General features: G+C 49.3%; 1 protein-coding gene across 2 annotated transcripts in view; it reads left to right on the top strand.

Moving 5' to 3' along the window:
• Positions 1–14,164, top strand: part of KAT5 (lysine acetyltransferase 5) — an 804,909-nt gene that overhangs the window by 670,227 nt on the left and 120,518 nt on the right. For both annotated transcript variants that reach the window (XM_069644821.1, XM_069644820.1), the window contains 2 exons: positions 10,074–10,167; positions 10,267–10,426. In XM_069644821.1, the coding sequence (XP_069500922.1) occupies positions 10,074–10,167; positions 10,267–10,426 (254 nt within the window). The remainder of the gene's footprint in view (positions 1–10,073; positions 10,168–10,266; positions 10,427–14,164) is intronic.

Below are 14,164 nucleotides of genomic sequence, written 5' to 3'. Positions count from 1 at the left end.
GATCTTGCACTAGGAGCAGGATTACTGCTAGGTTGTTGACAGTTCCTGCAAAGGCGATTTTGGTATGAGCACAATAGTACTGCTACATTAAATCCCTGCCTGGAAGAATCATTATTGAGATCAGTATTAGTCTTGTTTAAGTGCATTGAGTGTGGGTCATTAACATTCTTGGTGGAGGTAATGGCTATTGCTGGACTTATTAATTCAATTCAGCGTAGGGGGGAAAATGTACTTCTACTTCATGTGCATTCGATAGGCAATGATGTGAGAACCTGGGCATTTGTTGTAAATGCATAGGCAATGATGTGTGAGCACTGCAAGATAGCTCAGTGCGCTTTTGCAAGCTCTTTCTTTAACACGCAGGAACTGGTTTAAATCCTAACCGGGCAAATTCAGCTGTTTATCCTGAATTGGGTTATAACCCTACCTTCTGTTACAGCCCTTGGTAGAAGTAGGAAAAAATGCTGTGTAAAAAACAGAATATTAATGGTGTAACAATTCCTGAAAATAATGAGTGTCTGGGCATTAGCTGTTATAACCCGACAGTGGTGTGAGAGTTGAGCTTTTGAAGGCCATACATACTACGTAATGTGAGTAACAGTACACATCATTATACCTTAAAAATCATGTACTACCTAGGCATGTGATGGTACTAGCTGAGAAAAGAAAATATTGTGATAACCTGGGACATGAGAATGCCAGCCAGATTTCCTGAGAAAACCAAAGCCATTGGCTTTGTTGATGCTTGTTCTGTACTGCTGAATTATATTAGACGTTCCCTATGTATAGCTAACGGGGTTCAAAGGCTAAAATGTAGATAGTGGCTGTGGTGAATACCTTATACTTACTCCCGTCCCCTTTCCTCCATCCTGTATGGGCGTCCCTTGCTAGGGATGCGAACAGAACCTTTTTCACCAGAAAAAAAGTATTTCCCTTTAAATGTAGTTGTGTGTGGGGGGCGCAGCCCCGGGAGCATGCGCTACATTGACCCTGCCCACCGGCGCCACACCTCAGTCCTCTTTTCCGCATCGAAGGGAGCAGACCAACTACACCAACGCTGGTGGTTGAGTCCTTATGGCACAAAATTCCATGCGTTCTTCTCTCTTTGTTTCCCAAAACATATGTTTCTAATACTATTTCTGATGCTTGTGAATCTGCTTAGGATCACATGCTGTGCATATAGTCCAACATCTAGGGGTAATCGCAGAGTATTGCATCTTTCTTTCAAAGAGTGAAAGGGGACGTCGACATGGGTGTGACTGTAACATTATCCCTAACGTGATGTGTAGTGTACCCAAAATCCCTCACGCTTCTTAGTCCCTCAGATTGTTTTGTTCCGGCCAACTAGTTGGTCAATTTATGCAGAGCTCGAAATATTGTTTTTCTTTGTTCCACGACCGATGCTCGTCTAGTCTTCGACTTCTGTAAAGACTGGAGGGGGGTGTCTGTACTCCTGCTCTCTATTTGGCAGAGGAGAGGCACAGAGGACCCCAGACAAGATTCTCTATAGGGTAGAGCAGGTCGAGCAATCAAGGCCTAGCTTCTCAGGAGGTGATGCAGGCTGGTTCTTAAGTACAGTGTATTTCCCAAGCACCCACAAAGGAATGTCCCCACACAGTATCAGTTAAAACATAGTCTTTATATAATTAAGTTTCAAGGTTATATACACAATCACAATAACTCACTTTGTGGTCAGAAAATCTACAATGGCAAATATATACAGTCCTAAGTGGTACCACAATTATTATCAGATTTCATTGAAGTGCATCAACTGTACTCTGGTTAAATGTCACACAAATCACTTAATAAAGGTAAACAACAATAGACATGGGGGAAAGCAGTTGGTTAGAACAATTGGCAGAATACTGGCCCCTACCACTAGACACAGCTCTGTGTGGAGATCCCTCCACCTGGGCAACTTGTAAAATAAAGATATACCACAATCCCAGTCCATATATTGTTCCTTCTACAATGTTTCTACCTCCCCAATGTACCTGTAATAGCAGCGTTCGATGATGAGTCGTCGACAGATCCTTCTTGAGTGCCCCCTTTAAAGCAGGAGCCACGGATCACCGAGATCCCTCAAAGAAAATTAATTTAGTGTCGAGGCGGCAACTTCGGTCCCAGCGGCGCTTGTTGACAACAGAGCGAAGACGTCCTGCAAGGAAGAGGCGTGCGGTGCACCTCGATGTCGATAGTTCAGGACCCCAAAGAGTTTGTGAAGAATTGTGGCCCAGCAAGGGCATCGAGTCGTCCGACGTCTCTACGGTCTTTGGGTGGCGGGAAAGTCACCGGCAGATGCTCCTCGGCACGTCGACGGCTTGGCCTTCTTCGGCGGGATAAGGCAGGCGGCAGTGCGAACGAGCGTGTCCATGAATCAAAAGTCTTAGGCAAAGGAGCGCCGCGGCTCTGGTCATCGATGGCACGGTGTCAATCGGTCTCCTCTTCTGGGCAACATCGCTTCGACGGGCCTCCAGCGGTTATAGAAAACCTGCGAACCCTGGTTGACAACGGTGGACGGAATGTCCGGTGCTTATCTTCGTTCTCCTCGGTGGTCCCCGTGTCTGGTCGGCAGCCTGTCAAGGGTCTGACTTCCAGGGAGCTTCGGTGAAGGTTAGCGGTGCTCGATGGTCCCTCGGAGCACAGGAAGAGGGAACCTAATCAGGTCCTCTCTTGGATCAGTCTCCACGGCTCGGCGGCTTTCAGATTTCGGCAAAGGGAGACAGCAGTCAACCTTCTTCTTCAGGCTCGGCTTCGAGATTCAGCTTCAGTTTCAAGGTCAGTTTCTACTTCAGCTTCTGAACGAAGTCTAGCAGTGAGATGCCCTCAGATATAATAGTTGATCTCCCATTCATTCCTCTGGGTCACACTCAGGCAACCAATCACTCAGAAGGGCAGTCAGCCAGCCAATCAGGCATACAGTGCATTCAGGTCATTCTCCTCCCTCTGAGACACTCACAACAAGGAATGTGTATTGGGACAAGTGCCCAGCCATTCAACACTACACACTGCATTCATACCAGTTTCGGGCAGGGCTGTCTCAGTCATTGTGTCAAACACCAGAAACTAGACATCCACAACAAGAAGTGCATATTGGTCACAGACTACATTCACCCAGGTCCCACCCACAGGGTGTACCCACAACATACAGTCACTGGGAATGCTCCAGCCAGTCTGGCCTGGACTTCACAACAATGCCATATATGGAACTTCCACCCAACAGCCAGTTAGGGGGAAGGGACAGAGTCAGGGCTTCCCAGGACTTTGGGAAAACAAGGTAACAGGCAATATAAAGCAAGATGGCCCCTGTGGCCATCAGGAATGCACAGACCTACCGAATGTATGGAGCGGAGGCGTGTATGGAGCGGAGGCGTGTATATACACTGAGCGGATGGAGTGGATGGAGCGGATGAAGATATAGAACAGATGTGTAGAGATGAATATATAGCAAGGCTATTGCTGTTGATTGCGTGAAAAGCACGAGTGCTTAAAGCGGATGAGTGCGTGGAGCGGATGAGTGCGTGGAGCGGATGAGTGCGTGGAGGAGGCGCGTGCGTAGAGGAGGCGCGTGCATAGAAGGGTTGGGTGCGTAGAGGGGGTGGGTGCGTAGTACATGTGAGAGCATAAAGCGGATGAATGACTGCCCAGAGTGAACGGACGTGTTGCGTAAAGCGGACGAGTTCGTAGAACGAACAAGCACAGATTGCATCCAATACTGATGAGTGCGTAGAATGGATGAATATGTAGATATGCCGAATGCATAGAGCATGGGGCAGACAGACTTATGGAAATCGTTGGGTATTTTATTGGCATGGGAGGTGAGGGGATCTGTGCCCCTACGCCTGGTTTCGGGATACTTCAGGGCAGACGTGTGTGCATGCGTGGGACAGACAGGAGTACATGCTTGGGGCAGACAAGAACGCATGCTTGGAGCAGGCAAGAGTACACGCGTGGGGCAGTCGAGTGTATAGGAGGGCATGGAACGGACTGGAGTGCATAGAATTGCTTGACGTATATAGTATGGTTTGGAATACAGAGAACGCTCGAAAGAGCATATAACCCATCTTGACTGGAGTAACCATAATGAACTGGAGCGCGCGGAGCGGACTCGAACGCATGCGGCAATCCGGAATGCATGAATGCGTGGAACGGACCGTAGTGTATGGCGCAGACTAGGATGCATGGAGTGGATATGAGTGCATGGAACGGACTGGAGCGCATATAGTAAGGTTTGGTGAGGTATATAGTAAGGTTTGGAATGCAGAGAACGTCGGAAAGAGCATATAGCCCATCATATCTCACCAGCATGCTTACACTCTCCTTACATCACCACTCAACTAGAACACAGAGATACTATGACACCATTCGGTATAACTGTTATCATACCAACATCCGCCGCTCACTCCACATCATTCTAAGTAATCACTGCTGGTTACGCACCCCCAGCCAGTCGTTCTCCTCAGGCCTAACGCAGCCACATCCTGTCTGGATAAATCCTGCCAGAACGAACACATACTCCTGATCTCTCAACCATCACACCTACCGCTAAAAGCAGCTATTACACGGATACCGCACGAGCTGCACACATACCCGGTGCTCACACGCACCTTTTGACTCTCTCTACTGATCTGAACTTCGGTTCCCGAGGGCGTTCAACCTACCAGCACCTTCAGACCATACCAATGGTATATAAGGTGCTATATAAATACAAAATAACAATAACTGAGGGAAGATTAAGGCACAGTGCGGTCGATCTTTGAGCCGTCGGGTAGGAGTAAGTCAAAGGAAGTAACTGAACTGGCATTGTACCAAGTTTCAGTGAGTGCGAGTATGTCCAGGTCAGTGTCTTTAAGGAGAAGGAAGATGTCAGCAGTGTTTGATGGCTGAGCGGGAGTTGAGGGTCGCCAGGTGGAGAGGATCACTGCCTTTTTTGAGGTGGGGTGTTGGGGCAAGGGACTTCTGTCAAAAGCGATGGAGCAGAGGGGGTAGAACGGGGGAGAGGCAGGGGAAGGAAGAAAACTGATGAGTGAAGGCAGGATCAGGTCAAAGAGAAGGAGGTTGGCCTAAGAGGGAGGGAGAGAGAGGAAAAAAAAGAGAGGTGGTGGTGGCGGGGGTGTGTGTGTGTGTGTGTGTGTGTGTGTGTGTTTTACAATGCACAGTTGGCCAAGTTGGTGGTAAGAGAAGAAAACAAAAAAGCACACCTAAATTCGTTTTTTACAATTACAGACACATACAATGCAGGATGAATGGACACCTGAATGTCTATCTGATGGAACCATCATGGTTCAGGGTCCTCAACCTAACCTTCTTCTCCTTGACAGGCTCCTACCTCGCCTCTCAAACCTTATCTCTCCCCCTGAACAGGCTCCCTCGCCTGCTGTGCCTCCCTCCTCCTCTGCACAGGCTCCCTTGCCTGCTATGCCTTCCTCCTCCTCTGCACAGGCACCCTTGCCTTGCCTCACTGTCTCGGCCTTTGCTCCTCAGCCATCCTCCACTACCCCTCTGGCTCTCTTGCCACCTTGGGGGGGACCACCATCTTCTGCACCCGTCGCAGAAGACCTTAAAAGATGGCCAGCTCCTCCATATTGCCACGCTTCACTCTCGCTCTGCTGTCATATACTCATCTGACATCTGCAACCTCCTTGAATGCATGGTTTTGATGTGCTCGCCATCACGGAGGCATGATTCAAGGACAGCTCTGTCACAAGCTTTAACACAGTCTTCCCTGAAGGATACAAGATGCTCTCTGCCCAGGCCCAAGGGGTCAGGAGGGGGAGATGCGTTGATCTTCCCAGAATGGTTACCTGTGTCCATCATCGCCACTCAGGCCTACTCCTTCTTTCGAATGCCTAGTCTGCACGCTCTCACTCTATCCTAAATCTTTTCTCCTTATGGCACCTTCTATCGGCCACCAGGAAGGTTCACTCTCTTCGCCTTCGAATGGGCTGACCTGGCCTCCTTTCTACTCTCCTCTCTACTCTCCTCCTCTCAACTCATCCCGATGGGTGCCCTCAACATCCATCTGGACTCCCCTGACTCCTCAGGACCTTTCCGCAACCTCTGCGATTCTCTCTCCCTCTCCATCTTACTTTCTGGCTACACGCACACAGGGGGCCACACTTTGGATGCTCTCATCCCTACCGTCATCCATCTCTCTCTCCCTCAATTCAGGACAGAGATGCAAACTAACCAACCCCACTAACAATTTCCCCTTCTGCATACACCTCTCAAACTCCAAACCAAACACAACCAAAACCAACAGCACAACAAACCGCACAAACTTCACTACATTGCAACAACAAAACAAAAAATCACACACAGACTTGCACAACAGTACACAACGACTACCGGCCGCAATCACCCCAGGCCCAGCCAACAGACCCACCTGGCTGTGGCCGCTAACAGCACATCACTGCTCTCTTGCACTTTTGCTGCTCCCTCCCACTAACTCAACCTGCCCTCCTCTTTCAGAGCTGCCAGAGCGCCTGGGGACCACTCCGGTGGTGATAGTGTGTGGTACAAATATCCTTTAACATTAACATTAACTACCTCTCTCTCTTGGACGGACCACTCTCTTCCCACTTGAAGCTCTCCTCTCCTCTTGCATTGGCACACCTGGTGCGGCCATTCGGTTTCAAAGTCACCAGACCCATGAAAAGAGTGACAGCGTCTGCATTTGCCTCCACCTACTCTCTGCCTCCTCCTGCGGTTGACTCCCACCCTGACACAGCCCTTGCTAACTTCAATCTCTCTATCTCCATCACCCTTGATACTCTTGCCCCTGTCATGAGGGTCCGACTGAAGCTTTCCAAAAAATGCAACTCTTGGTATGACTCTGATCTGGCTGCTCTTTAACGCAAGTGTGGGGCAGCTGAGCGGAAATGGAATGCAGCAGGCAGACCCTCTGACAAACTGGTCTTCCGCCTCCTTCAAAGGCAATATCGACTCTGCATCCACAGCAAGAATGGAGTCTTTATTCAAGCCTGCATCTCCGTGGCATCAAACACAGCCAAACTTATCAAAGTCTGTAAGGAACTGGCCAATCCTGCAGCAGCCTCCTCTTCTGTCACACCCACCCAGGACCTTTGCTCGGCCCTGGCTGCACACTTCACCGCAAAAACCCATGACATCCTTTCCTATCTCACTTCCACACCTCATCATACAGCAACACCTCTGGAGCCTCCTTTGGCCCCTCCACCACAAATCCTCTCTTCTCCAACTCCCATCACTCCTGATGAGGTTGTCAGTCAAGTCTGCTCTATGAAGGCCTCATCCAAGCAGGTGGACCCCTGCCCCTCCAAAACCATTAAGGACAACATTGATTCTCTTGCTCCAGCCTTGGCTGATCTCTGCAATCTCTCTTTTGCCACTGGAGTTTTCCCAACTTCTCTTACGCGCTCCCTTGTGCATCCTTTGCTTAAGAAACCATCTGCCGACCCCTTAATTCCGGCAAACTATTGCCCCATCTCTATCACCCCTTTCCTTGCCAAACTCCTGGAGAAGCTGGCTATGTCTCAGCTCACCCTCCACACTGAATCTGCTGGTTGCATCCATGACCATCAGTCTGGCTTTAGAGCATCCAGAGGCACGGAAACTTCTCTTCTGAATACCCGTGAAGACCTGCTCTCAAATCTGAAGACCTGCTCTCACACTCCCTGTCCTCATTCTTCTTGACCTCTCCTTTGCCTTTGACACAGTAAACACAACATCCTGATCACACATCTCCATGACAACCTGGGAATCACAGGTCAGGCTCTGGGTTGGTTAACCACCTTCCTTTCTGACCGCCCATCCCAGGTGGAACTTGGGTCCTTTCTCTCTACCATCACTGTCTCAATCTGCGGCGTTCCTCAGGGTTCTAACATATCCCCCTAGTTCTTCAATGTCTGCATGGCTGCCCTGGCTTGTGTGATTGCCACTTTCATCTCTAACTTCCAGTGTTATGCAAATGACATGCAACTATCCTTCAGGCACCTCCTCTACCACGCACATATCTGACTGTCCGCAATTCAGTCATAGTGTGCTGCAAATAACCTCTGCATTAGGTCTCCTGCTCCCGCTTTTCCAATCTGGCCGGCCTCCCTTGGCCCTGCGCCCGACCTCTCCTTCTCCACTCAAATTTCGGACATCTCTAAAAAGTCCAACTACCAGCTGTACCTCCTCATAGGTACTCTTTCTTTTCTCACCTTCCCCCAGCGGCTCACTGTCTCCAGAGCCCTGGTTCTCTCAAGGCTGGACTACTGCAACAGCCTCTTTCTCAACCTCCCTGCCTCTGCTTTGCACCCTTTGCAATTCATCCAGAACAGAACCGCAAGAGTTATCCTTGGCCTCAATCCCAGGGACTGTATCTCTCGGGCGCTGAAATCCCTCCACTGGCTACCCATGGCTGCAAGGATCAAGTTCAAGACCCTCTTCATTGGCCACAAGGCTTTCTGGGGCCTGGGACCTACCTATCTGCAACAATGCCTACCTAAATGCTGTCCCTCCCAAGCCCTCCGCTCATCTACCTCCAACCTTCTGCGAGTGAGCAGGTTCTCCAAGCAGAGATTTGCAGGGAGATCTTTATCCTCAGCTGGGGCCTCCCTCTGGAATAGCCTCCTTGCCGCCACCGTCTGTCTTGAGCCTGATCTTCTTACATTCCGGAGACTCCTCAAGACTTTCCTCTTCTCTACCTTCTCTCTTCCTCTACCCTGCTAACCTAGCTCTCTGCTCTTTCCCTCCCACCATCCTCTTCCTTACAGCTTGCTGACTGGCCGCCTGGTGCCTCAGAGTCTCACAGGTCCCGAGCATCCCTGCCAGTCCTCTCTCGCACTTGCCTTAGGGCCCTGCACCCCACCCACCCTCACTGCACTTGAGAAATAACCCTTGAGGGTGGCTCTCTGCACTTAACCCAGCAACTGGGTACACTTGGACCTCCCCCTGCCTGTGACCGTCTGTGCACTTGCACGATCCGAATGCACCGTGCCTGAAGGTTATCTGTCTGTTCTCCCTTGTCCTCACCCCTAAATTGCACTTGGCTAAACTGAAGAATCGCCGTCAGGCCTACCTGCTGTGTCTCAACTGTTCATTTTTTATATGCACTTACTCTGCCTGTGCAGGCTATTATCGTCTCAGAATTTCAAGTGCTCTGAGCAACTGTTATTTTTCCCCATGTTACCACCCCTCCTTGAGCGCTTTGAAACATTTGCCTGTGCATAGGTGCCTTTGGCAGGGCAAAACCGGGTGGACAGGCTTAAAAGGCTTCAATAGCAAGATGGATGGTCTGAGCCATTCAAGAAAATTATAAGGTGCAGCATAAGGAGTTACCAAACGACATTCACGCTGTCGGGGCCAAGGCAGCAGCAGTTGCTTACCAGAGACACGCACAATGGCAAGCCATTATCGGGGCGGCCACATGGGCCACCCCATCAGCCTTCTGCAAGCGTTACTGCTTGGATGCCAGTGTGCGGACTGATGCGGCGTTCGGCAAGGCCGTGTTGCGAAATCTCTTCACCTAAACTTTAAACACTCCTCCCAGGGCTTCAATTTGTTGTAATTCCCCTTACAGGATGGAGGAAAGGGGGCAGGACGTAGTAGTAATTACATGTTACTCACCGGAGTGACTAATGTACTCCTAGTCCATATTCCACTTTCCTCCATACGTGCCACCGTCCTCCACCCTAAAAATAGCCCAGTCCATAGGCGGTTTAATACAGCTGACACGTCAAAGGGGACTGAGATGTGGCACCGGTGGGCGGGGTCAAGGAAGCGCATGCTCCCGGGCCCGCGCACAACTAAATTTAAAGGGAAAGACAATTTTTTCTAGTGAAAAAGGTTCCATTCCCGTCCCTAGCGACGGACACCCATACAGGATAGGGGACAGAGGACTATGGACCAGGAGTACATTAGTCACTCAGGTGAGTAACATTTAATTTCTTTCTTATTTTGTTTTTTTTAACCTGATATTGTCTTCAAATGTTCTATAATGTTGTTCTGTGCCTTGTTTCAAACGTACTGTGACTTCCCCTTTAGTGTGGGTGATTTAACACTCTTAAATTGGATGTTGATGGTGGAACTGTTCATTTGTGCTACAGGAGAAGGAGTCAACAGAAGATTACAATGTTGCATGCATTCTGACGCTGCCACCATACCAAAGGAGAGGCTATGGAAAACTCTTGATTGAATTTAGTAAGAACATGTTTTATCTTTTCTTGGAATAATAGTCCCAATTGGAAGATTTCATTTCTCTATTGCCTTGCTGCATCTCTTTCTTCAATACCCTTGCAGGTTATGAGCTTTCCAAGGTGGAAGGGAAGACTGGGACCCCTGAGAAGCCACTTTCAGACCTCGGACTTTTGTCATATCGTAGTTACTGGTCTCAAACCATACTGGAGATCCTAATGAGCCTGAAGTCTGACAACGGGGAGCGGCCACAGATTACCATCAAGTAAGTTTCTGAATGGTAGTAGAGGTCAGATCCCTAAACAACTGTCTGATGTAATTTGGGAATGGGAGCACGTCTAGTACAACCCTAAAACTATTACCCTAACTATGAAGGAGACAATGATAGTGTGCTGCTTATAAGCAAGCCCCTGGGGAAGGGCTTCAGAGTGCCACCACACACACACACACACACACACGATAGTCTCCACCCAGTGACCAAGCCACAGTTCTGAAGCCCTTTCAAGCATAATTATGTGGGAACCATTGTGTTTTGGGGTAGGGGAATAGAACATATTTTTGAAAACCTACAATTTGGTTTGTGGTATTTGTTATATTAATATTCACAGTAATCAATAACTATATAATCGCATCAGATAAGAGTGCCATAGGATGGTGCCCAATTGCTTATGGTCTCCTCCGAGTCCTAATTCTTAGTGACAGCATATTTTTGAGCAGTGGGTGACTGACAGTCCAGCTATCCATCTACTCATTCAGAATTCAAGAATCAAGAGGGCCCAAACATTGCAACAAGTGGTTTTTACCTTAACTAGTTCAAGCCAAACGGAAAGTAAGACTTTAGCAAGACAGTGGAGACTCTCTTCCGATCCTGGCATACTGTGTATGTGTGGAAACATGTACAAGGATACAATTGAATGCTAAGATATGTACCGCAACAATAGGAAGAAAGAATTCTTTAAAATACTGCACAATTTTGAAAACCCAAAGCTTTTCGGACCGAGATGGTCCTCTACCAAGCTTCATCTATGCAACTATTGAGTAAAATTAATACCTCTCATATGGAACAGGTGTGGGCATGGCCAGATCACAGCGGGATATTTCACTTCTACTCCCCCATTTTGGTGGACTAGACCTCCTGGTTTCTTGTTGTTGGGTCAAAAATCAATTTGTGACTCCTTGCGACTAACTTAGTGCCCTACATTTTCTGTGAACCTTTTGGTGTTCTGATCTTTTCCTCTGCCCAAATCCACTGTCAGGACTCAGCTCAGTTCTGTTGCAGAACGCTGACTCCACAAGTCTCAGTGATCTCTAGACGCACTGCTAGGGTTAACTCTATGTAAAGTTCTCTCTATGTGCCCAGCAGTCAGCTGAGATGCAGCCTACCTCTGTATACATCTGCCTACAAAAGAGGGTCCTCTACTAATGCCATTCATCTTGCAGTCTTATTTGTATCTTGTGGGCTTGCAGTGGTTCCAGCGAGAGACTTCCCTGCCTCTGTGCTGTCTCTGTGACCCGTTCCTGATGCTGCCTTCAGGCGAGTTCTTCTCCTCGTACTCTGTTAGGGGAGTTTCCCTAAAGTCCACTTCGAGGTAAGACTCTATAACACTATCCCTTGGTATACAGGTCCCCAACTATTAGTATATTACTGTACTGCCCAATGGATCTGAGCAGCCAGGCTTATCTTCTAAGGAGGATGTGAGCTGTAGGTAAGTACACTGAACCCAGTCAATACAATAGTCACACTGGACCGACTATTCGGTTTGCAGTAAGTTCTACCTTGAGTCCCGCAGTACCTTAGGTTAGATGAAACAAATGCAGCTGTATTCTTTCCTGTGCAGCAGTGACTGACCCGGTCTACTGATTCCTCGGTCTGGTGATGAAAGGAAGGACTCCGAAAGGGATGTCACAGCAGCAGTCGCGAGAAAGGACCTTCAGCAAGGATTTCCTCGGTCTCCCACGTCTGTCTGCGATTTTGGTACCTTTTTAGCAGCTCCAACAAAGGATGGTTATCGCCTTATTGATATTCCTCGCTTCTTCAGTCCTGCACTCTGGTGAGGGGACTTGCAAGAGTGGGATTGTTCCTCTGGAAGTCCAACTGGAGTTCATCAAAGTTCTGGGCGGATTTGTCCACCAAGGATGTTGCACCGCAATTGAGTCGTAGGTTCACTGGCATTCGCGGCTTTCAGCCCTGGAAGGTCACAGCACCTCAGAGTATGGCTCGATCTGCAGTTCGTCTTGGGGCTTGTTAGTCACATCAGCCAAAGGGAAAGAGTCATCTCTTCGGAGCTCCTCTGTCAATGAGAAAGCGGGGTCAGGACAGCAGTGGTCGCTTCACGATTACTGGAACGGTCTGCCAGCGTCTCTGATAGTCTTCAGCTTTCGGATTTTCTGTTCCAGTGAGCGACTTGCCTTCTGCATCAGGAGCCTCACCTTTTATTCAGGTTTCACATTCACTCTGCAAACTCTCCCAGGAGTTTACAGAAAGGGGCGGGTGTGATGCTGGAAATGCATCGGAGGGATAGGGCCTCGTATCCTTGTCCTTTTTTGCTTTATCATATGTTCTGTCTTGTTTTCCGTGCAGGAGTTCATGTGGGACTCCTGGCGGTGCGGCTCTTCCTCTTTTTGGTTTGATGAACAGACCCTTGGGATACCCTTATGGTACCAATGGGTGGGAGTACGACCCTTTACTCCTGGTGTATGTTTTTGGGCAGCTGTGTGTGGCCCACAGAGCAGGGTGCGGGCTGGTGGCAGCTCTGTGCTGAATTGACAGGTGCCCTGAGCGTCCTCCATTTTGGGATGCCCATGCCCTGTCATTGGGATCTGTGGATTCCTGATAGGAAACAAGATGGCCCCTGTGGTCTCTTGCTTACCTCACTTTTCCCAAAGTCCTGGGAACCCCTGACTCTGTCCCTTCCCCCTGACTGGCTGTGGGTGGAAGTTCCATATAAGGTGTTGTGGGGAAGACCAGGCCAGACTGGCTGGAGCCTTCTCAATGACTGTATGTTGTGGGTACGCCCATGGGGTGGGACCTGGGTGAATAGAGTGTGTGACAAATACGCATTCTGTGTTATGGGTGTCTAGTATTGTGTTTGACACAATGACTGAGACAGCCCTGCCCGAAACTGGTATGAATGCAGTGTGTAGTGCTGAATGGCATAGTGCTTGTCCAAATCCACATTCTGTGTTGTGAGTGTCTGGATGGAGAAGAATGGCCTGAATGCACCATGCGCCTGATTGGCTGCCCGGCTGCCTGAATGCTCTTCTGAGTGATTGGTTGCCTTAGTGTGACCCAGCAGGATGAATGGGAGATCAACAGTATATCTGGGGGCCTCTCACTGCTAGAAATCGTTCAGAAGCTGAAGTAGAAATGGATGCTTAACTTTGAAGCACACTGGAATAAGAACGGATGTTGCTGCTGTTCGCTAATCTGAAAGCTGTTGTGCCTTCAAGGATCTGATCCAAGAGAGGACCTGGCTAGGAGACCTCTTCCCGAGCTACGAGCGACCATCGTGCACCAGCTGATCTTTGCCAAAGCTCCCTGGTAGACAGACCTATGAAAGGCTGCTGACTGGAGAAAGGGACCGCCGAGGAGAATGAAGAGAAGCACCGGACAGCCGCCCACCGTCGTCGACCGGAGCCGCTGAGCTCCCTTTGCCTAAGCACATTTGATCCAAGGACTCCTTGTTCACCCCCTTCGACCTGCCGGAGAAAGTCAAGGCCACTGAGGAGTTTTTGCAGGTGGGTTTCCCACTACCCGAAGACCTCAGAGACGCTGACAAAGCTACTGAAGCCAGCCGTAGTCCCGTTCGCAGACGCCGATGACGCGACACCCTTGCTGGGCCAAAGCTCTTCATTGACTATTTGCGGCAACAAACACTCGTCGAGGTGCACCGCACGCCTCTTCTTCACAGGACGTTCATGAGCTTTTGTTAACGAGCACCGCAAAGATCAAAGATGCTCCTTCTATGACAACATTCATCTCTTTCTTCACCGAATCTCGGCG

The sequence above is a fragment of the Ambystoma mexicanum genome, chromosome 2p (genome assembly GCF_040938575.1).
Source record: "Ambystoma mexicanum isolate Mex_15411 chromosome 2p, UKY_AmexF1_1, whole genome shotgun sequence".
Classification (NCBI taxonomy): Eukaryota; Metazoa; Chordata; class Amphibia; order Caudata; family Ambystomatidae; genus Ambystoma; species Ambystoma mexicanum.
This window is presented reverse-complemented; position numbering and strand designations above follow the sequence as displayed.